Source organism: Prunus mume, linkage group LG5 (assembly GCF_029339155.1).
Source record: "Prunus mume cultivar Tortuosa linkage group LG5, ASM2933915v1, whole genome shotgun sequence".
NCBI lineage: Eukaryota > Viridiplantae > Streptophyta > Magnoliopsida > Rosales > Rosaceae > Prunus > Prunus mume.
The window spans coordinates 5,967,210-5,991,406 of record NC_142702.1 but is presented as its reverse complement, the minus strand read 5'-3'; the positions used below and the strand labels follow the sequence as shown (position 1 = coordinate 5,991,406).

Genomic DNA, 24,197 nt, shown 5'->3' with positions numbered 1-24,197 from the left:
TCAATTTGACGCATTTCTGCAAACAGGCATCGAATGTACATCATTTTAGGTACTCTTTCATAATCTGTGAACTTAAGTTGTAAGATGAAGGTGGCACTCTATGATTGTTATTATCTTTTTGAAGATGTCAGCATGATATTTATCATTCATAATGTTGCAGTGCACAAGGAGCACATTCATTCGGACTTGTAATAGGTCCATGCCATTAATTAATCTTTGGACTTTTAATAGCTACTGCACATATGATATTTATCCTTACTAATATATATTGTCTTAGTAGCAGGTTCTCTTTAGTTGAGGAGAGAGATCACTCAGCAATTACAAAATTTTATTAGTGAATTAAGCTTGTTTAAGCTTTGTTTGTCATCTCTCTCCTTTTCTCTGTGTTTAAATTTTATTAGTGCTACTGTATTTAAATTTCGTTCATGTACTAATGTTAGGATGTTTAATCTCTGTTTTGAGGTTGTGTTAAGTAGTCTAGCTTATCCAGTATATAACTTGTCCCCTGTTTTGTGAATTTTTTTTTTCTTCTTATGAAACCATGTGTCTTATAAACCATGGCATAAAACTCAAATTCGTACTTCTGTCCCAATTGGCGTGCCGCCTCATCTTCTTTATACTGTTACCAGCTTGAAGCTTTTGTAGGTATGTTAGGCTCTTGTAGTTCTGAGTGCTTGACAAATTGAAAGTTGCAATTAGATCTTTTAGCAGAAGTTGTGGAGGTATACTTTCTTACACTTTTTTCCTTTCATTCTTTTACCTTATCACCATCATAACTTTTTAATGACATAGAGGTTGGGGTGGGGAAGGGGAAACGACAAGAGAGAATTTAAAACATCAGATAATCAAACTTACAGATTAATTTCTGAAGAGTTAATGTATTTCATAATACCTAATGTTATTTTATTTTTCCAACAATTGGATTAAAAAGTTTAGGTACTATGATTTGGACGTTTGTAAGATAGTTCTTCTATTTGTTAGAATTTTCTAAATATAAAAATCAGTAGTAACAAAAACAATTTCATACCAGCGGTTATCGTATTACAGACTAAAAATCAGTAGTACAGGTTTTGTTAGACTGAAAAAATTGACATAGGAAATTTATTCAGGTGGTATAAGGAACCGAGTCATGAATGGAAATTGTGATCCACAGCATATTGGTTACTTTTATATGACTCTTTAGATTAATAGTAGTTGGCATATCAGCTGAGGCCTTTATGACTGTATTATTAAATTGATTATTCTCGTATTGTTTTTCTACTGTTAAAGGAGTTAGTCGCACAGAATGAAAAACTACATATGCCATCTTCTTTCATACCATTTTTCAAAAGTCCATTCGTCCCATTCTTCTTCAACAATGCAGGAGGTGACTTTCCTTTTCCCTGTCTCCCTGGTCCTGCTGCTGCCTTTACCTAGCAGCTTATCTATCTATATGCTTGTATAGATATGCATATAATATCTTGTGTAGATAATATCTTTCCTTTGCCACAAATCATTCCTTCAGCTGCAAAGTTGTATTTGAAGAGACTTGAAATGTTGGATGTGTACTTGCAGACTTGAGAAACTTTCCCATGTTTGGAGGTCAAAGCAACTCATGTAGGCAACGATGCATCATTTTAGAGTCGAGCTGATTCTGTAATGATAAATTTCACCTTAGCACTGTAAATGCCTTTCTGTGCTCGCTTCTTCTGTAAGGGGCTATCAAATTAGTTTGTCAGCTAGATTTAATATGGTTCACTTTTTTGTTGCTTTCCTATTACCATAAATTTTCTTATTCCAAATTGGATTTGTAGGATCAAACCAAGCAGTTTCATACATTGCATGCATTGTTTCATCAGCATTTCAGACGGAAAATGGGCCTTGAATTGTCTTCTAAGCCAATGGATTTTTATAGAATCTGAAGTGTAATGGAAAATTACTGAATTGATCTACACACAGAGTGAACATTTATTCTGTTGGATGCTTGATGTGCCCCTTATAAGTGGCTAAGTTGCAATATGCGGTGTCATCAAATACTCTGCAAAGAGGTAGGTCATCAAGTAACTTACGCTTTTAATTATTTGATGGGTATGGTATCTCAGTGCTTGTAATCTACATATGGAGTCGTCACTGACAGGTCCATCACATTACATCAGTCATGTATGGGATATGAATCATACACTTTGTGCTTTTGAACTCTCAAATGAAGAGAAATTTTTTGTTTGTGGATTAATATTGTCATATCCCTTGTTATTTATTGTATTTGAACACCAATTGAGATAGATTGTTTTGTCTGTGTTATTTATTGTCATGTCCTTTCTCCTTTGCTTCATTTCTGGTGGTTGCTTACTTAAATCTGTCCTTCAGCAGTTCAAGTTGACACCGGAGTTGAACAAGGATTAGGTCAGCTTTATATTTCGCGGTAAACACCTCTTTCTATACATATTTTTAACTGTCTACATAGATTAATTTATCAGCATGATTTTATGGTGCATTTAGAACCTAAACATAAAAAATAAATTCCTGTTATCATTAATTTGTTGATTCGAATTTGGACTTCTAGGAACAGATCAAGCATAGTCATACATGGCATGGGTCACTTTCATCATCATTTCAGACGTAAAATCAGCCTTCAACTGTCCACTGAGTCAATAGACCTTTCTAGATATCTCAAGTGCAATGGAAAATTCATGACTGACTTAAAGATTCACAAAGAACTCTTCGAAATGTGGACTGCAGAGAGGTAAGAAAGTCACCGTCAAGTAAATTTATACTTTCAATTTATACGCTTCTTATATATAATTATAAGTTTATCTACACCGCAAGGCTAACCAGTTGATGAATTAATATGGTGCTAACTACTCGTTTAGAGTCTAAACCCAGTCAACACCCTGGTCTGATGATCCAAAATTGGAAACTATGTAGTCATCTAACGTTGATCAAATAAAGAAGAACACAGTATATTTTCGATAAATAATGAATAAAAATACACATCTACCCTTTCACAGTTCCACATTAACTCTTAAAAATGGTTGCATCTTAGAACAATGACACTGAATCTGTATAGCTCATCTTCAATCTAAAGATTAAAAGTAACACGAGTGTTCTTTCGTCCTCTGTTTATTTGATTATCTTTTGACTTTTGGAGGTGTTTTCAAATTTGAGAATCCAGTAAACGCAGTGTGCATATATTGAAAGTATTCCACATGATTTCAACAATAATATTTTCTTTTCAGATTTGCTGATGATTGCAACACTTGCAAAGATAAAGGGTGAAGGAATCAGAGCTAACCGTGAGGGCTGCTGATGCGCAATGTTATTGCAACTGGCAACATGGTCCGAAGTGGCAATTTCATGCCTGATGGCGTCAGAAGCAAAGCTCTAGTAAGGAAATTGGTCGAGGTTGGGACAGGGATAATTGACGGTGAAATGGGTGTTAATTTTTCTCGCAGCCCATTCTCAAAGTTTTTGTTTGCATATGTAAGAGATTGGGGTATTTTTATTGAAAGGAGATGACATGTTCCCTAGAATAGCCAATCTAAGTTCCTCTCCAAGAAAAAAATCTAAGTTCCTCGCAGCTGTGTTGTATTTGCTTCCTGTTTTGGGCTTTTTTAATACAACAATCTCTTTCAGACCAAAAAAAAAAAGTTCCTCTCCAAGTTTTTTTTTTTCAATTTAAGCAATCTGTGGTCTTAGATTGATCTGGTGGTGCAAATCAGTCCTAGTTTCTTTTCCAAAATGTCATCAATTGGAACCTTGTAATTGAGAGCAATATGCTAAATGTTGTTGGATTGGATCTATCCTCTTCATTGTAAACCTAATGTCTACGAGGCCTTCAAGGTGTTTATGCCCAAAGTTCAGAATTTGTTATATGAGTTATTTACACCAACACCCCCTAAGGTTTTCGGTGTTTTCACAAAACCCCCTAAGGTTTTAAAAATTACATGAATACAGGTTTTAAATTGTTTTCACAAAATCCCTTTTCGTTCAAAGATTAATGATTTTATATGAAAATTTTCTCCAAATGACAAAGTTAGCCTTTGAGATTAGCTTGCACATACACTTATTAAGGTTAATTTTGTCACTTGCATAAGTTTTTTTTAATATGAAATCATCAATTTTTGGATGAACAATCAATGAAAATGGGTTTTGTGAAAATAATTTAAAACATTTGGGGGTGTTCGTGTAATATTTGAAACGTCAGGGATTTTGTGAAAACACCAAAACCTCAGGGGTTTTGTGGAAACACAGAAAACCTCAGGAAGTGTTAATGTAAATAACTTTGTTATATTCTAAGATCAAAGGTTTTTGGATTTGTATTTACTTTGACCATGTGAATGACATATGATGTTGTTAGGGGTATATTGGACTTTTAGTGGGGGGAGAGAAGGCGCTAAGGATTCGTCCTTAATCAAGAAAACATGTTTGCTACCAAACCGCATTGTGAACCCACCTGAGATCTCTGCCTTTCACTGTTCTCCCCACGCCTTCCAGCACAAAACACAAGAGCATTGGCGAGTGGGCTAAACTCCTAGCCATAATGGTGGCAACATCCCACCTTCTCCTTCATTGACATTGTGGAAGTGATTTTCATCCAACAAGAATATTCATCTAAGATTTCGTCTTCCTCTTCGCTTCTCTTTCTCCTTACAAAACAATACGGAGTAAAGGACCATACCCGGGAGGTGTTGGCCAAAGGCCCTTTGATGCCTAAGTTAGGGTGAGTGTTTGTAGGAAAACAATAGCTAACAAAAGGATGGAGATTTCTCTAGGGTGAGAATTGGGTGGCTGGAGTCATGTGTGTGAGGGAGAAAGAGTTATGGCGGTTAGGGTTTGTGAGATATAATTTCTGCAGAATTTCAGACTGAAGTTTAGATGTACCTCAACCCTTGGTGTAGCCATGTATTTATAAGAGCCTCGGAGGCTAGGGTTTTGGAAGAATAATTCCACATATGGAAATGAATTATTCTTCCCCAATTTGGAGAGATTGACGCAATTAAAGTAAAAATCAAATAATTCCCAAATTGATTGGCTTAATTATTTGATTTTAGGATCTGTAGATATTTTGCTTCCACAGTCATCATGGTCGTCATCCACCGCGTCTAATTCACGGTGATTCCTCATCGCATTGGCCAACATCGGACGTTCCTCAAGATCAACTGGTGGCATGTCACAAAGGACAAAGGCGGGTGGTTAAACCAATAATGAGGCACCATCGGAATCGTTAGGATTAGCTTCAACTGTCTACTGAGTCTATAAACTTGTGGTAGAAATGGGAGTGGTGTCGGTGATTGGAAGATGAGGGCTCTTGTTTGGGGGTGTCGAAGATATCAAAGCTTTTTGGTTGAGAAAAGCCCTTGCGATGGTGGTGATGGCTACGGTGGGAAAGGGTTGAAAAGGTATAAGAGGAAGAAGGGGTTGAGGAACTAGAAATGATGTTTTTATCCCCTCATTTTGAGGGCCAAATTGACGGAATATCACAGGTAGGACCTAATTGGATTGGAACTACCTGTTGAGTTCACCGATGTAACTGCCTAAATAAAAAATTCAGAACTCAATTAAAACTCGAGGTAAAGTTCACTCTATTTTAGCCTTGTGACTAAAATTTACATTTTTTTTAAAGGAGTTGGGTGTAAATATTAAGGCCCCATTTGGTTCATGGGAAAAGAGGCTTGGGAATGAGAATTCAATTGCTTTCCCATGTTTGGTAAGTCCAGGCATGAGAAATGGTTGCCTGTACATGGGAAAGTAGGGAAAGTGAAACCCTCCTCTCAACTTAGGTTTTGTTTTCCCTCCTCATGGGAAAGTTTGGGAAAATGAGCCAACATTCAATGCACAATTTTCATGACTATTTTGTCCCCATGAACAATTTAAAATTATAATGTATCATTAAATACATTCTTTTTTTATTTGATTTAATATGGGTATAATTGAAAAATTATACAAAATTTGTTTTCCATTCCTACTCAAAACAAACATGGGAAAGGAAATAAAGTGAAATCTCCCGGTTACTTTCCGACATTACCAAACATAGAAAATGAATCTTCATGCCCATTTCTTAGGAAATGATATGGGAATTGATTTCCCTTCAAATCTATTCCGTGAACCAAACGGGGCCTGAGCTGGGTTAACTTAGGAGAAAGTTGGGTATACCGTATCCGTATCAAAACGAAAGCCGAAATTAACCAGAAATCAGCCGCTCTGTTTTTGGTCTCCGCGCCGCAGTTCATTCCCAGCTCCTCCTACTTCTACTCTGGAGCTCTTTGCAACAAGAGTAACATTCCAAAATCAACTTACCTCAGGCCTCGGGTTTCAACTAGGGTTTTTCGATTTTCCAATAGAAATTGATTATCATCGACTTCTAAACATGGCATTGCTCTTCAAGTTGAAGAGCCTCAGATTGGGTTATTCAATACTTTCTTCTACATTTGCTTCAAAAACTAAAAGGTTTGTTGTTGGAGATCGAAAACCCTCAAATTTTTCTCTTCAAAATCAGTTACTCTGCCGACACTTCACCTCAGAAATCTCGGCAAACCAACACAATTTCACAGTCACTTACCTCATAAACTCATGTGGGTTGTCTCCAAAAGCTGCAATTTCAGCATCCAAGAAGGTCGAGTTGCAAACCCCAGAAAGAGCAGACTCCGTCTTGGCCCTTGTGAGAAACCATGGACTCTCTGAAGCCCAGCTCTCAAAGTTTGTCAGGTTACACCCAGAAGTTCTTTTAGCCGATCCTGAGCAAACCCTTTTGCCAAAGCTTCGGTTTTTCATCTCTCTCGGGGTTTCAAAGGAGGACCTTGCGAAAACTCTGGCTTTCTGTCCGCAGATTTTGTCAAGAAGCTTGGAGAAAGAGATTTTACCCGATTATAATTTCCTTAGGAGCTTGATTCCTGAGAAAAAGGTTGTTTCTGTTTTGAAGAACAGCTCGTGGTTTTTCTTCGAAGGCCACTCCAAAAATGTGGTGCCAAATATTGGTCTTTTGAGACAACTAGGTATGCCCCAATCATGCATTTATCTGTTGCTGGCTCATTATATTAATGTTCTGATGGTAAAGCATGAAAGGTTTGGTGTAGTTGTGGGTAAGGTCAAGGAAATGGGATTTAATCTGGAAAAAGCTACTTCCGTGTCTGCTCTACGTGTATTGTGTGGTAGGCACAAGTCAGTATGGAATCGAAGTTGGGAGCTTTATAGGAGTTGGGGTTGGTCTGATGACGATATTCTTTCTGCTTTCAGGCGGTATCCGCAGTGTATGATTCACTCGGAGAAGAAGGTAATGGAAGTAATGGATCTTTTAGTGAACAACATGGGATGGCCGTCAAGAAAGATTGCCCAATATCCTGTGGTCCTAAGTTTGAGTTTAAAGAGGAGACTGATCCCAAGGTGTTCGGTTGTTAAGGTTTTGTTTTTGAAAGGAGTTATAGATGAAAACTTGCATTTGGGTTCTGTGTTGCTGCCTGTGGAGAAGCACTTCCTGGAGAAGTTTGTAACTGCATATCTCAAGGAAATACCTCAATTGTTGAATGTGTATCAAGGGAAAGTTGAATTCGAGGATGTATGATGTTATAACAGTTTTTAACACCTTGATGCTGCAGTGTTTTGCTTGGAAAATTGTTTTTGGTACAACACACGTGTCTTGCCTCTGTTGGGGTCCAATTTAAACTTCTCTGCAGGTGAGTGAAAAGGAAAATTTTTTGTCTATTCAAGTTAGAAGTCAATGCAAAAATCTGAGAAATATTTATTCATTTAACAGTACCAAGAAGTACAATTCAGTGACTTCAAAGCCTGCAATCAAAATGTGCACGTAATGACTAGCTTACCGGATCCCTGGAGCAAGGCATGTTCGGTGCTTACATCAGTATACATGTCACAATTTACAGGGGGGCAACTGGATTTCCCAACACAACAGCACCATCAGTTTCAACACCTTTCCTTAAATATGAATGAATATACGTGCTTAATTTAATCGTTTTAAAATTAAGGATCACATTGATGATTACTACTGGCAATTGGGGACAAGTGGTGAAATGATTATGTTAATTGATATTATTTTTCCTATTTGAATCTCACCTTTAATTCCACTTATATGTATACCTCTTTACTTATTTAAAGAGGAGTTCTAGTTCTGATTGAAACTTAACTTAGCATGCATGCCATTGAGTGCTGCAGACAATTGATCCCCTTCATGCTTCTCTCTTGAGATCAGAAAATCTCCAGAGGCTTTATAACGGATTCATTCATCCCCACCGCTAACAATTGCCAGCTGACTCGTTATTGTTCCAATAAGCTGGATCTTTTGTCCCCAGAGGAAGTCTAAACTTTTTACTGGAACTGGCAGGAAAATGAAAATTTAAAACATTCTGTTCACTCTGCTCATTCTATGCATGCTGTGAATTTTCAATAGTTACAGTCTTACAACGGTTGATAAATAAACAACTATGCAAATTCAGTATTTAGGTTAAGGAGATTGTGATGCTTTGCAGCTTTGGATTGAAGCTGTGAATGAAATGGAATGGCATTTGGTAGGCATTCATGCTGTGAATGAACCTCTCTTTTTAATTGTTATTATATCTGCTGCATTGCCTTCGCGAGAAAATGTGAGACTGAGGATTGAGGTATATTATTGTACAAGCATTATCAAGCTAACCACCTGAAAATGGGAACTAGAAATGTATGTTTTCTGGTATTGCTTCTTTGATTCAGTGGGGCGTTGAGGGTACAATCCATGTTTGATCTGTTAGTCTGATTCCTCAATCTGTTAGTCTAACTTACTACAGTACACCTTTTGCTGCAGACAAGCTACTTTATAAATGGTTGAGAAAATATGACAGCAAATATGGAAAGGTGAGAGGTTAATGATGCACGTTACAGAATTCATCTTTCAGTTTTCTGATACTATGGTTTCCAAACTGTTCTGTTTTCTCATAGAAAATTCTCCTAATTTGTTATCGATATGCTGGTGCATAATCTCTGCATATAAATATTTGTTGATCAGTCTACATTTTGTCATTCAGATTGTGGATTCTCTGCACCTCAATTTAATTTGCAAATTACTGTTCTCATCAGGAAATGTTACATGCATTGTGAGCCTCTTCATCATGGAAATGCATTTGGAGAAATTGCTCTAGGGGTTGAATTGCCTTTCATAATCTGGAAAATGTTAATAAGCTGAAATGATAAGGTGGAGAAGAAGAAGGTGAAATCCATAAATAGGCATAAAACGAGTGGAGTGGGTTCCTATCAAATAGGTCGATTCTCTCCCTTTTTCTCTGTTGACTTCCTTTTCTCTTCTTTCTTGCATTTCAATTCTCTACTGTTTGCTTCATTTAAATAAACTCTAGTAGGTCATTTAAACATGATCCAAGTCAGAATCGAACAGGTCATCTAAACGTAATCCGGGTCTCAAATAGAACAATTTTACTGTCAAATATTGTTTTCTGGTGGCAAAAATATCATTTTTTTGTTCTTTTATGGATTAGGGGAACGTGGATCCCTTTGGTTCAAAGAAAATGGATTTGTGGGAAATCAATTCCAATGTCTTTTATGAGGGGATGGAATGGAAACTAGAAGTTTTTTTTCCATCTTTTATACTGCTAAATTAACTTGAAAATATCATTTTAGTTTATTTTCCTATGTTTGATTTATGCAGAAATTAAAAACAAAAATACGCTTAATTTTTCAATTCTACCCTTACATGAAGAATGCAAGGAAAATGTAATGAAGTAGACATGGGCTTAGCGAAATTTGCTAGGGAAGATGTGAGGCTCACTATGCACTTGAATTCGAATCTCTCTCCCTGCAATTTAGATAAAATTGGCATCTCTATTGTTAACAAGGCAAATTGGTCGTAGAAAAATGTGACTTTATGCTTGCCATGACTTTTCACGGGAATGGCAAATGAAAACCAATTTGGAAACGGTTTTCATTTTCCTTAGTCCAAAAATAAAAAAAATTAAATAAGAGCACAAACCTCTTTTATGAGTGTTTTTTCATTTCTGTTTCTTCTAATCTTGGTTTAAAGACATATAGTTAATGTTTATTTCTTAGAAATGAATGAAGTTATGAATCGAGGAATTTAGATTGTGTAATTAAGCCATTGGAATTAGATCAACTGCTCCTCCAAGTTGATTCCTTTCTTGATTTTAGTGTATAGGGTCTTAAGGGTTAGGAAAATCTATGAATAGAAATATTTAGGTAGTATAATCAAGGAATTGGAAACTAGATGTCTCATGTTCAAATACCTATGGCATCATAGTTGTGTGTTTTCCTGATTAATAAATAAGTCAGCGCATTGGTCTCATTCAACTTTTTGTATTTTTTAGGACATTTCTTATTGAGAGGGATGATAATATCCTAAACTCACACACACTACATGAAACGACCTGACCCAATTTCCACTTTGGAATCGGGTCGAAACTTGTTTAAATCGACATCTGTAAATGGGTCATAAATGACCAAAATGCCTCAAAACAAGAATATAAACCCCGAGCCCTAACTCGTGGTCGCGCAATCGTAGGTCGCCACGCACTTCATCGAGGGATCAAGCCACACGTAGTTCTTTCCTCCGCTCGACCTATAATGGTTTGTTTTATGTAAACCTCACTCTAGGGTTGACATTTCTGGAGTATCCGAAAATCCGTTATACGATCCGTCAAATGCTATACGATCCTGGAATTACCTAGATCAACATACTTGAAATTGACTGCGATCCAACGGTTCGAAACTATTGAACCCGGAAATCATACACTTTGTGAGATCCGTTTAGGGTTCAAACGTTAACCAAAATGAGGTCCGCGAGTTCCTACGTGCTCGTGACAACCCAAGGATCATTCTAGAACTGAACGTGGTCTCTACCAATTTGCTCACGCGCCGCCACAGCACCGGCGTGGGTGGCTTGATCAATTTCTAGCGGTCGGAAAAACTCTGAACCGCCGGCCCAAACTTCTAACTTAGGTAAAACACCTCATTTGGAACAACTTTTGTTCTTGGACGCATTAAAAAGCCTAAGTGGCCAAAGTGACTCAAAAATCTGAAACATAACTTAAGGAATCGAACGATCTACGCTTGAAATCTCTAAAATCCTACCCAACCAACAGCTAGAGCTCGAAAATTAGGTGAGAAACCATACCTCACTCGACGGATTTGGCCGTCGGAGTCGCTAGAAAACTCTAAAACACCGCCGGCAAACTCGTCCCTTTTCCAAGCTTCGAATCAGGCTCATCGTCACCGAATCGGATCGGGTCTTAGGTGGGTTTTGTAGAGTAGGACGAAGGGAAGAGATCTCGTGAAGGTTGTGGTAGCAACCGGGCTAAGATTGTGTCTCCAAAAATGATGGAAGTGGAGGGAATGCCCAAAATAAATATCACCAGAAAAATCTGGTTAAATCGCAAGGAAGAAGACCGCATCAGAGCGACTCAGAATTACAAGAATAATTTTTGGAATTCCCATTACGCCCTTTTGTTTTTAGACCTTCCTCCTTCGTGACAACTCAAATCGAGCGTGCGCATGTCTACGAACTTGTTTCGTCGCGCTCTACCCAACGGTGCAATCGAAATTCCCAAATTCTTTTTCAATCAAAAAGTCAACTTTTAAACCATTAAAATATTCTAAAGGCATAATTGTCTTTTATTAGAATAAATTAATAATTAAATATTAATTAAGGACCGGGTTGTTACAATCTATCCCCCTTATAAAAATTTCGTCCTCGAAATTTACTTATCCTTCACTGGATGGGGTGGAGGTGCTGGGCCTCGACTTCTACTCGGGTGCTTAAGTACGCTCTTCTAGTACTGCACTCACCACTTGCATCTCAATAACTGTATTTATAAGGTAATCAATAAAATCTGATGGCCACACATTTATATCTGAATACTTGAGCTGGCTTAAGGAAATATAAAATTCTGAAAAGATCTGCTAATTAATTGAATTTTTGATAAACTTAAAACTCTGCTACCATTAATCTAATAATTAACTAAAATCCATTTTTCTATGAGTGTCCGACACTTGGCTACTGCTAGGCACAAAAGACTAATTTGCCATTTTAACTGAAATTAAATGAAATTCATATCGACTTGAGCCAAAATTCAGAATCTCCTCAGAATGAATATTTCCCCAAAAATATTCTACCTGTAAAACAAGTACATATGTTTAAATATATCTATATCACAACTGCCAACATGTATCGATTTGTATCCAAAAGGAATCAAGCATCATAACACTCAAGTCTCAGGTTGCAACAATTCAAATAAATAAACCTGCTCATAAAATTCATCTCAACTTTCAGATCAACAATAATACTCTGGTAATCTCACTCAGTAGCCTGTAACTTAAAATATTTAAAAGCATATAATAAGGTGCTAAACTCATGCATTCCTGCTTATACATAACTTACTAAGCAGTAATCTTGCTGAAAAACATTGAATATATAGTTCATCCTGCTCTGACTCCTTGCTAGACTCAGAGACATCTGGTCAACTGATCCGCAATTCGCTCCCACGGTTCGGATAACTGTAAGACTCGTGGGGCAAAATATACTAGAAATATTGGAACTGTTTAATACCATATCCAATAATAAAATATGAAAGCCAACAACTTAAATGAAATAAAATAATACAAATTTATAAATAAACCAAATCCTAGACATGTATTTATAAAAAAACCCAAGCACTATTTAAACATAGAAACACACCCAAAATCAACCCCAAAGTCAACTTTTTGGGTGTGTTTATAAATAGGTTTTAAGTGTGTGTAATGATGGGTTTTGGGTGTGTTTATAAAGTGTTTTGGGTGTTGGGTTTTTTTATAATTTCAACCTCCATTTTGAGTGTTTTAGTGAAACTCCTATAAAATAAATCAAGATGAATTAAAGCAAACTAAACTAAAATAAATAAAGTCCATAAGTAAATATATATATATATATATATATATATGCTCCATCTATTACTTGTAAAACAACTGTGATGTTTAAATAAATAATGGTAACTGTATAAAATCCTTAATTTAGTTTAAAAGCATCTCAAAACTTAAATCCTCTCCACCTAGGTGTACCCCCATATCTGATCCGTCAATTCTTGATATTCCGTTAATTCTTTTAGTACCATCAATTCCATATATCCGTCAATTCCATCCTCGCAGGTCTCAGAAACACAAAGTTAACCGAGCTGCAATCCTCGCAGGTCTCAAAGATAAAACTTCAATCTGAGCCGCAATCCTCGCAAGTCCCGGAGACACCAAGTCCATTCGAGCCGCATTCCTCATGTGTCTCGGGGACCATTAGTCACCTGAGCCGCAATCCTCACACCACACAGCCAGCGTCCTCGATACTCGCGGGCATAAACTGTCTGAAGGCAATCGAGGGGTACCCTATGGTGGGTTTGAAAACCATAATCTGTTATTTACATGAACTTTCAATAAACTGGTTCTGAACTGAACTTATTCAATAAACTGGTTCTCAACTAAGCTTAAAATATATCCATATATATCTGTATATATATGTATATATACCAAAATCTGATAAAAACCAAAAGTTATATTATTTCCTTTTCAACCACCAAATAGATGCATCAACTACTTAACTAGTTGATTAACCACCTTGCTCTCTGCTTGCATATTATTCCAATAGCATATTTATACTCTTATAACACAATTAATCATATGAGCAAGTATAAATAGGTGATGAATAAACAGATAATTAAATGCTCAACTTGCTAAACCTCAGTTCTCGACATACAAGTATATATATATTAACATGCATAACAAGTTTTTCAAATGAAAACCTCAAAAAAAATTTCAGCCACAAGAAATGTCCAGCAATTCTGAAAATAAGGATGCACAAGTAACGCAATGTCTACAGGAAGTTAACCTAATGCTCTGATACCACTTGAAACAACCGACCCAATTTCCACTTTGGAATCCGGGTGAAACACATTAAAATCGACACTGGTAACCGTGGGTCATAAATGACCAAAATGCCCAAAACAAGATAACATAAACCCCGAGCCCCTAACTCGTGGTCGCTGTAACCGTATTTGCCTACATACCCTTCTTCGAGGATCAAGCCACACGTAATTCTTTCCTCTGTTCTCGACTTGTAATGGTTTGTTTTACTATAAACCTCACTCTAGGGCTGACATTTTTGGAATATCTGAAACTCCGTTATACGATCCGTCAAATGCTATACGATCCTGGAATTACCTAGATCAACATACTTGAAATTGACTGTGATCCAACGGTTCGAAACTATTGAACCCGGAAATCACACATTATGTGAGATCCGTTCGGAGTTCAAACGTTAACCAATATGAGGTCCGCGAGTTCCTACGCGCTCGTGATGACCCAAGGATCATTCTTGAACCGAACGTGGTCTCTACCAATCGCTCACGCGCGCCACACACGCCGGCGCGCGTGGGTGGCTTGATCAATTTCTAGTGGTCGGAAAAACTCCGAACCGCCTGCCCAAACTCCTAACTTAGGTAAAACACCCCATTTGGAACAACTTTTGTTCTTGGACATACCCCAAAAAGGAAGTAGCGAAAAGTGACCGAAAATCTGCTGAAACCTAACTTAAGGAATCGAACGATCTACGCTTGAAATCTCTAAAATCCTACCCAATCAGCAGCTAGAGCTCGAAAATTAGGTGGGACCATACCTCACTCGACGGATTTGGCCGTCAGAGTCGCCGGAAAACTCTAAAACACCACCGGCAAACTCGTCCCTTTTCCAAGCATCGAATCGGGCTCATCGTCACCGAATCGAATCGGGTCTTGGGTGGGTTTTGTAGAGGAGGACAAGGGGAAGAGATCTCGTGAAGGTTGCGGTAGCAATCGGGCTGAGATGGTGTCTCCAAAAATGATGGAAGTGGAGGGAATGCCCAAAATAAATATCACCAGAAAAATCTGGTTAAATCGCAAGGAAGAAGACCGGATCAGTAGCAGCACTGTAGCTACAGTAATAACTTTTGGAATTCCCATTACGTCCTTTTTGTTTTTAGACCTTCTCTCCTTACAACTCGAAATCGAGCGTGCCGCATGTCTACGAACTCGTTTCGTCGCGCTCTATGCAACGGTGCAATCGAAATTCCCAAATTCCTTTCCGGTCAAAAAGTCAAGTTTTAAACTATTAAAATATTCTAAAGGCATAATTGTCTTTTATTAGAATAAATTAATAATTAAATATTAATTAAGGACCGGGTTGTTACACTACACAGATGCTAGGACTCGAACCTAGGACCTTACTTAGTGGAGCATTTAGTCCAAACTACTATACTAGTGGATCTCATTCAACTTTTTAATACCTTGCATCTTTGTTTAATAGAGTGCTGTTATTTCCATCCCTATCCTATTTCCTCATCCACTTTATTTTCCCACCTCCCATGAAAATTTGAAAAAAAATACAATTTTATGTTTCAGTCAACCATTATTCCTAAAATACCATTTAATTTTTAATTCAAGCAAATTCTCTCAGCTAATCATTCATAGTTGATATATGGAGAAGATCAAGTTGTATTTGACGGACTGGATAAATGTTTTAGTTTAATATTTCAATTTTCTGGATCTTTTAGTTTTTTATTATCTGCCTTGTTGTAGCTTATGAAAAGATTCTCCATAACTGTTTTCCTTAAGTTTTTAGAAGTCATTTTACAAAGTGGTAAATTTGTTTTTAAAATTTTAAAGATAAGGTGGGTGAGAAATAGAACAAGGGTGGAAATTAGGGGTGGGCATGGGGATCGGAAAACCGGAACAACGAACTGGATCAGATGGAAAATATAGGAAAAAATAAATTTGATTGACTAAAAAAGTCAACAAACCGACATCAAATTGAACCAGACTGGTTTCAGTTTCGATTTCACACCATATCAAATCAAATCAAACTGGACTGGATCGGACTAGTTGTGTATTATATTATTTTTTTACAAAATTATTTAAATTCAATGCTACATTTTTAATATCATAACGAATATTTCATCAAGTCAAACTTCAAAACATCTATCTTTTCTAGGTTCAATATCTCTTTTTGTATGAAATTGGATCATTTGTTAGGTTTCAAGCCCACAAAACTAAAATTGTAGTTGGAATTTATAATATAAAAATTAATTTGAAAAAATAAAATAATAATTTGGTTCAAAATCGAAAAAACCGAAAACCAAACCAGATTGGTCATTTCTATTTTTTTTTTTCACTAAAACAAAACCAACTGATCGATTAAAAATATCGATTTTAATTTCGATTTGAGGTAAAACCGAATCGAACCGACTGCGTCCACCTTAGTTAAAATAAAGTATTCTTTAGAGCGGCTCCCAAAGAAGGGAGCCCTGAGTCCGGTGGGGAAAAATTGCGTTCGGTGACGTGCTCGGGAGGTGGGACCCACCAACCCTGGCCGGCGCGCTTCGCGAGGTCCAAAACGAGGGTGGCGTCGGCCGACCTCGGTGGCGTCGAGCACACTGTAGTCAATTAGCGTCGACGTTAGCATGACGCAGTCCAATGGAAGCCATGTGGCAAGCCCCCAGCTCCGATTTGCTTCTATAGCCTTCATCCAAAGGCTAGTGTTTTTCCAGCAATAAAATTATGAAAAAAAATCAAATTTTTTTTAAAAAAAAAATACTAAAAAACACTTAAAAATTTTGATTTTTTTTTTCCTATAAATACCTATAAATACCCTTCACTTTCAACACCAATTCTCATACATTTTATTCTACTTCTACTATTACTCAACATTTTATTCACTCTTCACTCAACATTTTCATCTCTTTCACCTTGTATTTTTATTTCTTATTTTTATGACTTCTTCTATCGAAACCGGAGGTTCGTGGAGCACCATGGAAGATGTTTCTTTGTGTGAGGCTCGGCTCCTAGTTTGTCATTGTCCCGTGACAGGCAATGATATGAAATTTTTCCATATGTGGAAAAAAATTCATGCCCAATTTTGCGAAAAAATTCCGGAGTCGCCTCGTACGGAAATGACATTGTCGATTAAGTGGAAACTTCTTAACAAAGAGATGGCAAAATGGAGAGATGCCTTGGCAAAAGCGATGAACTTGTATAGAAGTGAGGAAAATCGTACTAACGAGGTAAGTATTTTGTAATTTTCGTTTTATTAAGTTTAATGTTCTAATATATATATGTTCTTAATATTTATTGCATTTTAAATATTTTGTTCATATTTCTTGCATTTTAAATATTTTGTTAATATTTCTTGCATTTTCAATATGTTGTTAATATTTCTTGCATTTCCAATTGTTTCTTCATATGTCTTGCACTTCTAATTTATTTGTAAGGTTAATTGCATTTCCATTATTTTTATTTTGTTACTTGCATATCCAATATATTTTAAATATTTCTTGCATTTCCATTTTCTTGTTAAATAGCTGATTGAAGCACAGATGTGGTTGGTGGGGGTGGCAAAAAGTTTCACCATTCAGCAACCTCATTAACTGATCACAGATACTCCATACGCCAACATTCGTATAACAACTGTAAGCTTTTGCTCGGAAGAAGCCCCAAAACCCCAGCAGCATAACACTTTTTAACAAAGTATGCATCATCCGAAATTTGAACCAAAATTTATCTGAAATTTAAATTTTGAAATTCATCCGAAATTTGAACCAAAAAATTTATCTGAAATCTGAATTTTGAAATTCATCCGAAATTTGAACTCAAAAACCTTATCCGGAAATTTTATCCGATTATGAATAGTCTTGACACGTAGGAACCCGGAAATCTTATTCGAAAATATTATCCAAATTAATTATTGAGGTAAAAAAATTTGTGAATAAAATAAAAAAATAAATAGTAACTGTCATTAGCCATGACAATGGGTGAAAACACAAAATACTGGCTGCCCTAGCTCCTCTTGCTATGGCTAAGGGCAAATGGGTGGAGTTGCTCTTAGTCAAAGTACCGGTCTGCCCACATTAAAAATGTTTCAACAGCTTCCTCTCATTCTAAAAATTTCGCGCACTGCTGCACCACCACATCAACTCCAACAATAGCCCACCTTTGATATAGTCATCAACTTGTAAGAGCTATTCCAACCATGCAGCCCAGCCCAGGGGAGGGGGAAAAAACAAAAATCCGCTTCGACCATGCGGCCCTGGGTGTGGGACCCACCAACCCGGGCTGGCCCAAGGCAACTTTCGCCCCAAGTCCAAAACGAGGTGGAGGTGACGCGTCATGACGACGTCGGTGGCGTCGTCGCGCGGTTTCAAATTTTTAACGTTGGCGCGTGCAATGCACACGCCAACGTTAAAAATTTGAACGGCGTCGACGCGACGCCACCACAACGGGTGGAAGCCACGTGGCACTCCCAGCGCTCCGATTTGATTCCAAATTTTAATCCAACGGTGTCGATTTTGGACAATAAAATTATGAAAAAATCGAAATTTTTAAAAAAACTAAAAATCCTAAAAAATTCTGATTTTTTTTCCTATAAATACCTATAAATACCCTTCACTTTCAACACCAATTCTCATACATTTTATTCTACTTCTACAATTACTCAACATATTTTTCACTCTTCACTCAACATTTTCTTCACTCTTCACTCAACATTTTCATCTCTTTCACCTTGTAATTTTAGTTATTATTTTTATGACTTCTTCTATTGAAACCGGAGGGGCGTGGAGCACCATGGAAGATGTTTCTTTGTGTGAGGTTTGGCTCCGAGTTTGTCATTGTCCCTTGTCAGGCAATGAGATGAAATTTTTCCATATGTGGAAAAAAATTCATGCCCAATTTTGCGAAAAAATTCCGGACTCCACTCGTACGGAAATGGCATTGTCGAGTAGGTGGAAACTTCTCAACAAAGAGATGGCAAAATGGAGAGATGCCTTGGCAAAAGCGATGAATTTGTATAGAAGTGGGGAAAATCGTACTAACGAAGTAAGTATTTTGTAATTTTCGTAATCATTAAGTTTAATGTCCTAATATATATATGTTGTTAATATTTATTGCATTGTCAATATTTTGTTTATATTTCTTGCATTTCAAATATTTTGTTAATATTTCTTGCATTTGAAATATTTTGTTAATATTTCTTGCATTTTCAATATGTTGTTAATATTTATTGCATTTCCAATTGTTTCTTCATATTTCTTGCACTTCCAATTTATTTGTAAGGTTAATTGCATTTCCATTATTTTTATTTTGTTACTTGCATATCCAATATATTTTAAATAGTTATTGCATTTCCATTTTTTTGTTAAATAGCTCATTCAAGCACAGATGTGGTTCGGTGCAACCGGGTGGCAAAAAAATTCACCCATCATGAATGTTGGGAGGTGGTGAAACATCAGTAAACGCTTCAATATTATTCCAACGGGTCCCGACGTTGTGTTAAACGAGACGCCTCTCCGTGATGCAACGACATCGGATTCACCTCTCGATTCCCCTATGAGTGAAGACTCACCCATCCAAAAGAAACCGAGGCCCATTGGCCGAAAGGCTGCGAAGGCAAAGAAAACGGGTAATTCAAGCAATCATAATTCAAAGTTTTTGGAGGAAATTGCAAGGCAAAACGGCATAAGAATTGAATTGGAGTAGAGTCCAAACCCTTCTATAATCAACACTATTCTAGACTATGTTAGACTGTTGTTTAATTTAAAGTCCATTCCTAGCATACCGAATAACGGTCAAGATATTTCTCCTATTTAATTGGAACAGCTCAAGAAAAACATCGATTGAAAGTGATCTAGTAGCACTCTCCATCCTAATTTTGTTAAGTGACAAGGATTTGCATCTCTAAATCTGATGAGATGGGTGAAAAAAGGGGGGGTGGGCGGAGTAATTTACATCATATAAAGTTTCTAACCTACCTCTGTATTTGTACTGTTGTAATTAAATTTGGATATTGAATGTGTTTCAAATATGGTTTTGTAACGCCACCCCATCCTGAATGCATGAGCAGTAAATAGGACCATGGGTTGGGCCAACAAAAAGTTCTTAAGTAGGTTAAAATGGTAAATTCATTTTTCCTTTTTGGGTGCATTGATCATTGGATGGATATGATCAAAACCCATTGATATGTACCTTTTATTTATGTGCCCAAAACCCCAGTAGCATCACACTTTTGAACAAAATATGCATCATAATTGCAAATATCATGCATGATTTTATTGAACAAGTGAGGTTGCATTCTAAATCGCCTTCGAAAATCAACATCATTGTACAAAGCAGTTGGGATAAAATAATCTTCCAAAAGATTCTTACCCCGAGAATGCCTATGTCATCCACATTCGTGACGGCCGACTTGTGAACCACGGCGACCTTGGTTCTCTTCCTCTTCCATTGCCACGCTATGAGAACTTGTTCATCAACTTGCCTCTACAACTCATTGATTTCATCGGCTCTACGGTTTCTCTCCTTTCTTTCTCTCTCATGCCTCTCCAAGCATCTCCTATATTCTTCCATTGAGAATGAATGGAGTATGAATGCTAAACTCTAAGAAATGAAAATATTGAAAGATGTGGTGTGAGAGGTATGAGGTGAGCCTTTGGTTTTATAGAAAAATTTGCAAGATAAAGATGCCACGTGGCATTGATTTCGTTGGATGAAAATCTTATCGAAATTTGAAATTCATCCAAATTTGAACCTAATTTTATCAAATTTGAATTTTGAAATTCATCCAAATTTGAACCCAAATGTATCTGAAATTTGATTTTGAAATTCATCCAAATTTGAATTTTGAAATTCATTCGAAATTTGAACCCAAAATTTATCTCAAATTTGAATTTTGAAATTCATCCAAATTTGAACAAAAAATCTTATCAAATTTTATCGATTATGAATAGTCTTGACACGTAGGAACCGTAAATCTTATCAAAATATTATCCACATTAATTATTAAGGTAAATAAAATTGTGAATAAAACAAAAAATGAATAATCGCTTCTTGCTAGAGCGATGGGTGAAACACAAAATTGATTTTGCGCAACCACTATTCACGCGTGAATAGTGCCCCTCGCCATGGCTAAGGGCAATATGGGTGGAGTTGCTCTCATCGCTAAAACCCCCCAAGAATTGACCGTCGTCGACCTCAACCATGGTACCGCTCGCCAACTTGAGGAGACTCAGATTGGGTTATGTACTATTTCCTTCTAAATTTGCTTCCAGAACTGAAATATTGATTGCCGGAGATCTAAAACCCTCACATTTTTCTCTTCAAAATCGGATACTCTGTAGACAGTTCACCTCAGAAATCTCAGAAGACCAACGCAGTTTCGCCGTCAATTACCTCATAACCTCATGTGGGTTGTCGCCAGAAGATGCGATTTCAACATCCAGATGGATCAAGTTGCAGTCCCCAGAAAAAGCAGACTCCGTTTTGGGACTTCTAAGAAACCATGGATTCTCTCAAACCCAGATCTCAAAGTTTTGCAAAACTCGCCCACAACTTCTTTTAGCCAGCCCTGAGCAAACCCTTTTGCCAAAGATTGAGTTTTTCAGCTCTCTTGGAGTTTCAAGGGAGGACCTTGCAAAAACGCTGGTTCTGAATCCAAGTCTTTTGCAAAGAAGCTTGGAGAAACAGCTTGTGCCCACTTATAATTTCCTGAGGAGTCTGCTTCCTGAGAAAAATATCGTTTCTGTTTTCAAGTACAACTCGTCGATTTTCTTGCAAGGCCACACCAAGAAAGTAGTGCCAAATGTCGCGATTTTGAGAGAATTAGGTATGCCTAAATCATGCATTTCTCTGTTGCTAGCTCATTGTACGCATGCTTTGATACATGATACTGAAAAGTTTCGCCAAGTTGTGAAAGAGGTTAAGGAAATGGGTTTTAACCTGGAAAAGTCGATTTCCGTGTCGGCAATAAGCATAATGTGTCGTTCATTTTATAAGCCGATATTGAAGCGAAATTGTGAAGTTTATAGCAGGTGGGGTTGGTCGGAGGCTGATGTTCTCTCTGTTTTCAGGAGGCGCCCGGAGTGTATTGCTCTGTCAGAGAAGAAAATAATGCAAACAATGGATCTTTTAGTGAACAAGATGGGATGGTCGTCAGAAACAATTCTCAAGTCCCCATATGTTTTGAAGTATAGTTTGCAGCAGAGAACCATCCCGAGGTGTTCGGTTGTTAGAGTTTTGTTGTCGAAAGGATTGATAAATACTGAAAAACTGAGCTTAAATTCTGTGTTTGGACCTGTGGAGAAGGAGTTCTTGGAGAGATTTGTTGACAGTTATCTGGGTGAAGTACCTCAGTTGTTGTGCGTATACCAAGGAAAAGTGGATATCCAGGACGTATGATGTTGCAACTTTTTAACCCCTTGATGCTGCACTGCCTTGCTTGGAAAATTGCTTGATAGAATACACTCATATCTTGCTTCTGTTCGGGTTCAGTATTAACTATTCTGGAGAGGAGTGAAAACAACAATTTATTTTGTCTACTTTTCACGATATCAGTTCTCTAACCCATATGTTTCTTTTGTCTACTCTTCTATTGCTGTTTCAGTTTATTTTTCTACTTAGTGGCCTTGCGAAGAGATGAACCCAGAGTGAGTGCACTACCATAACGATCTTCCAATCCTATAACTCTTAACCTTTTCTTTGAGTCAATGGCAGAGAGAGCATATGAAATATAAGTTTCACACACTTTCTTGATTTTTATGTGTGTGTACGCGCTATATTAATGGTATCTTGGAATGGTTTTCAGACCTTTATTCCTGCTCTGTTAGTAATTGTTCTCCACAAGCAGCTGGCCTGGGTAAGCATCATTACATGGTCGTTGTGATTCCGTAAGTATGGGATTTCTTGTCTTATGAAAAAAAGAAAAGAAAACTCAGTAACTGCGACTGATGATTGGGTTCCTTAAGGGACAAAAGGTCCAGCTTTAATGGGATACTCAGGAGTCATTTGGCAATTGTTATCTGTGGAGAAAAATGAATCTATTTGAAAACTTCTGGAGATTTTCTGAGATCAAGAGAGTGGTATGTTGGGGATCAGTTTACTTATTTATTGCTTCTCCTCTCGAATCATTTGCCGTTGAGTAACCTGTTTCTGTCTCCAAAGCACTTGTTTATTCTTTACTTGGATAATAGTTTTCAGGTAATGCTTCTAACTTTGATTGAAACACAACTTAAAATGCATGCACAACGGTGCTGCAGGTCATGAGAAAAACTTGTTATTTCAACTGTCCGTTGGATGCATGCTGTGATTTATCAGTAGTTACAGGCTTATCAATGTTTGATGAATAAACAATTATGTAAGCTCATTATTTATGTTATGGAGAATGTGATGCTTTATTCGTAGTGTTTTTTTGTGATGGTCACCGATGTTGGAATAGATCTCAAGTTTGAATTCCCCAACCCCATTAATGAAAAAAAAAAAAAAAAACTGTTCCCATTTGGGTGTTGGGAGATATTTGTTTGCTATTTACAATTTTCCCCGACAGGATTTAATCTGGGAAACCGACTTTTGTGTCTGTAGTACGTGTATTTTGTGCTATTTATAATTTTCCGTCAGCTGGCAATTGTTATCGGTGGGGACGAATGAATCTGTTATAAAGCCTCTGGAGATTTTCTGATCTCAAGTGAGAGGCATGCCGTGTATCAATTTACTTATTTATTGGATGGTAGCTTTCTAGGAGTTCTTCTAGTTTTGATTAAGACTTAACTTAGCACGCATGCCGTTGAGTGCTGCAGCTGCAGGTCATAAGAAAATAACTGTGTATATGATTTTCCTGCTGCTAAAGTGGTCACGCAACCTTATGAGAGGAAGTCTAAACTTGTTACTGGAACTGGCAGGAAAAGGAAATTTTAAAACATTCTTTCACTGCGCTCACTCTATGCATGCTGTGAATTTTCAAGAGTGGTCCTAGGGACGGATCCAGGATATCAAATTGAGGTGGGCTAAATTTACCTTATGCACATAGCTATTAAACTTGACAGTACGAAGTGAAATTCATTGATAACAAAAGACTACAACTAATTATGATGAAATAATGAGTTTTACTCCTCAAAATGCATCTAGTACGTAGTTCCTTTATATTTTCTACGTGCAGGGGTTACACCTCGCCGTGCTCAACTAAAAATGCCTCACCTCTGCACCTAGCCTTTCAAAACATAGAACAATTTTACTGTCAAATATTGTTTCCAGGTGGCAAAAATATCATTTTTGCAAATATTTGTGTAGCCCATGTGAAACCAGCGATGTAATGCATGAATTCTCAAAGATTTGGCGCCCACAGTATGTAATTTTCATGGCCTTGCAAAAGGTTATATGAGCATATTAAGGAAGCTA

General features: G+C 37.1%; 2 protein-coding genes and 2 long non-coding RNA genes across 7 annotated transcripts; all 4 read left to right on the top strand.

Annotated features, from left to right (window-relative positions):
- Nucleotides 1-55: 55 nt before the first annotated feature.
- Nucleotides 56-1,823, top strand: LOC148916736 (uncharacterized). Of its 3 annotated transcripts, XR_016127127.1 has the most exons (3): nt 56-1,366; nt 1,555-1,661; nt 1,794-1,823. It is a non-coding gene; the product is annotated as an uncharacterized LOC148916736 (long non-coding RNA). The 3 variants fall into 3 exon arrangements; XR_016127126.1 differs by lacking the exon at nt 1,794-1,823 and having other exon boundaries at nt 1,555-1,691; XR_016127128.1 differs by lacking the exon at nt 1,794-1,823 and having other exon boundaries at nt 1,505-1,691.
- A 95-nt stretch (nt 1,824-1,918) lies between these two features.
- LOC103343303 (uncharacterized) lies at nt 1,919-3,834 on the top strand. 2 transcript variants are annotated; one of them, XR_016127124.1, is made up of 4 exons: nt 1,919-2,027; nt 2,350-2,401; nt 2,543-2,722; nt 3,216-3,834. It is a non-coding gene; the product is annotated as an uncharacterized LOC103343303 (long non-coding RNA). The 2 variants fall into 2 exon arrangements; XR_016127125.1 differs by having other exon boundaries at nt 1,925-2,027; nt 2,347-2,401.
- A 2,294-nt stretch (nt 3,835-6,128) lies between these two features.
- On the top strand, nt 6,129-8,149 carry LOC103343304 (uncharacterized). The gene is made up of 2 exons (XM_089052962.1): nt 6,129-7,649; nt 7,730-8,149. The coding sequence occupies exon 1, from the start codon at nt 6,347-6,349 to the stop codon at nt 7,535-7,537; it is 1,191 nt and encodes a 396-aa protein (XP_088909088.1). The 5' UTR covers nt 6,129-6,346; the 3' UTR covers nt 7,538-7,649; nt 7,730-8,149.
- Nucleotides 8,150-17,431: 9,282 nt separating this feature from the next.
- Nucleotides 17,432-23,206, top strand: LOC103342791 (uncharacterized). Its single transcript, XM_089052961.1, has 2 exons — nt 17,432-17,992; nt 20,967-23,206. Exon 2 carries the CDS (start codon nt 21,009-21,011, stop codon nt 22,203-22,205), a length of 1,197 nt encoding a protein of 398 aa, XP_088909087.1. The 5' UTR covers nt 17,432-17,992; nt 20,967-21,008; the 3' UTR covers nt 22,206-23,206.
- The last annotated feature ends 991 nt before the right edge of the window (nt 23,207-24,197 follow it).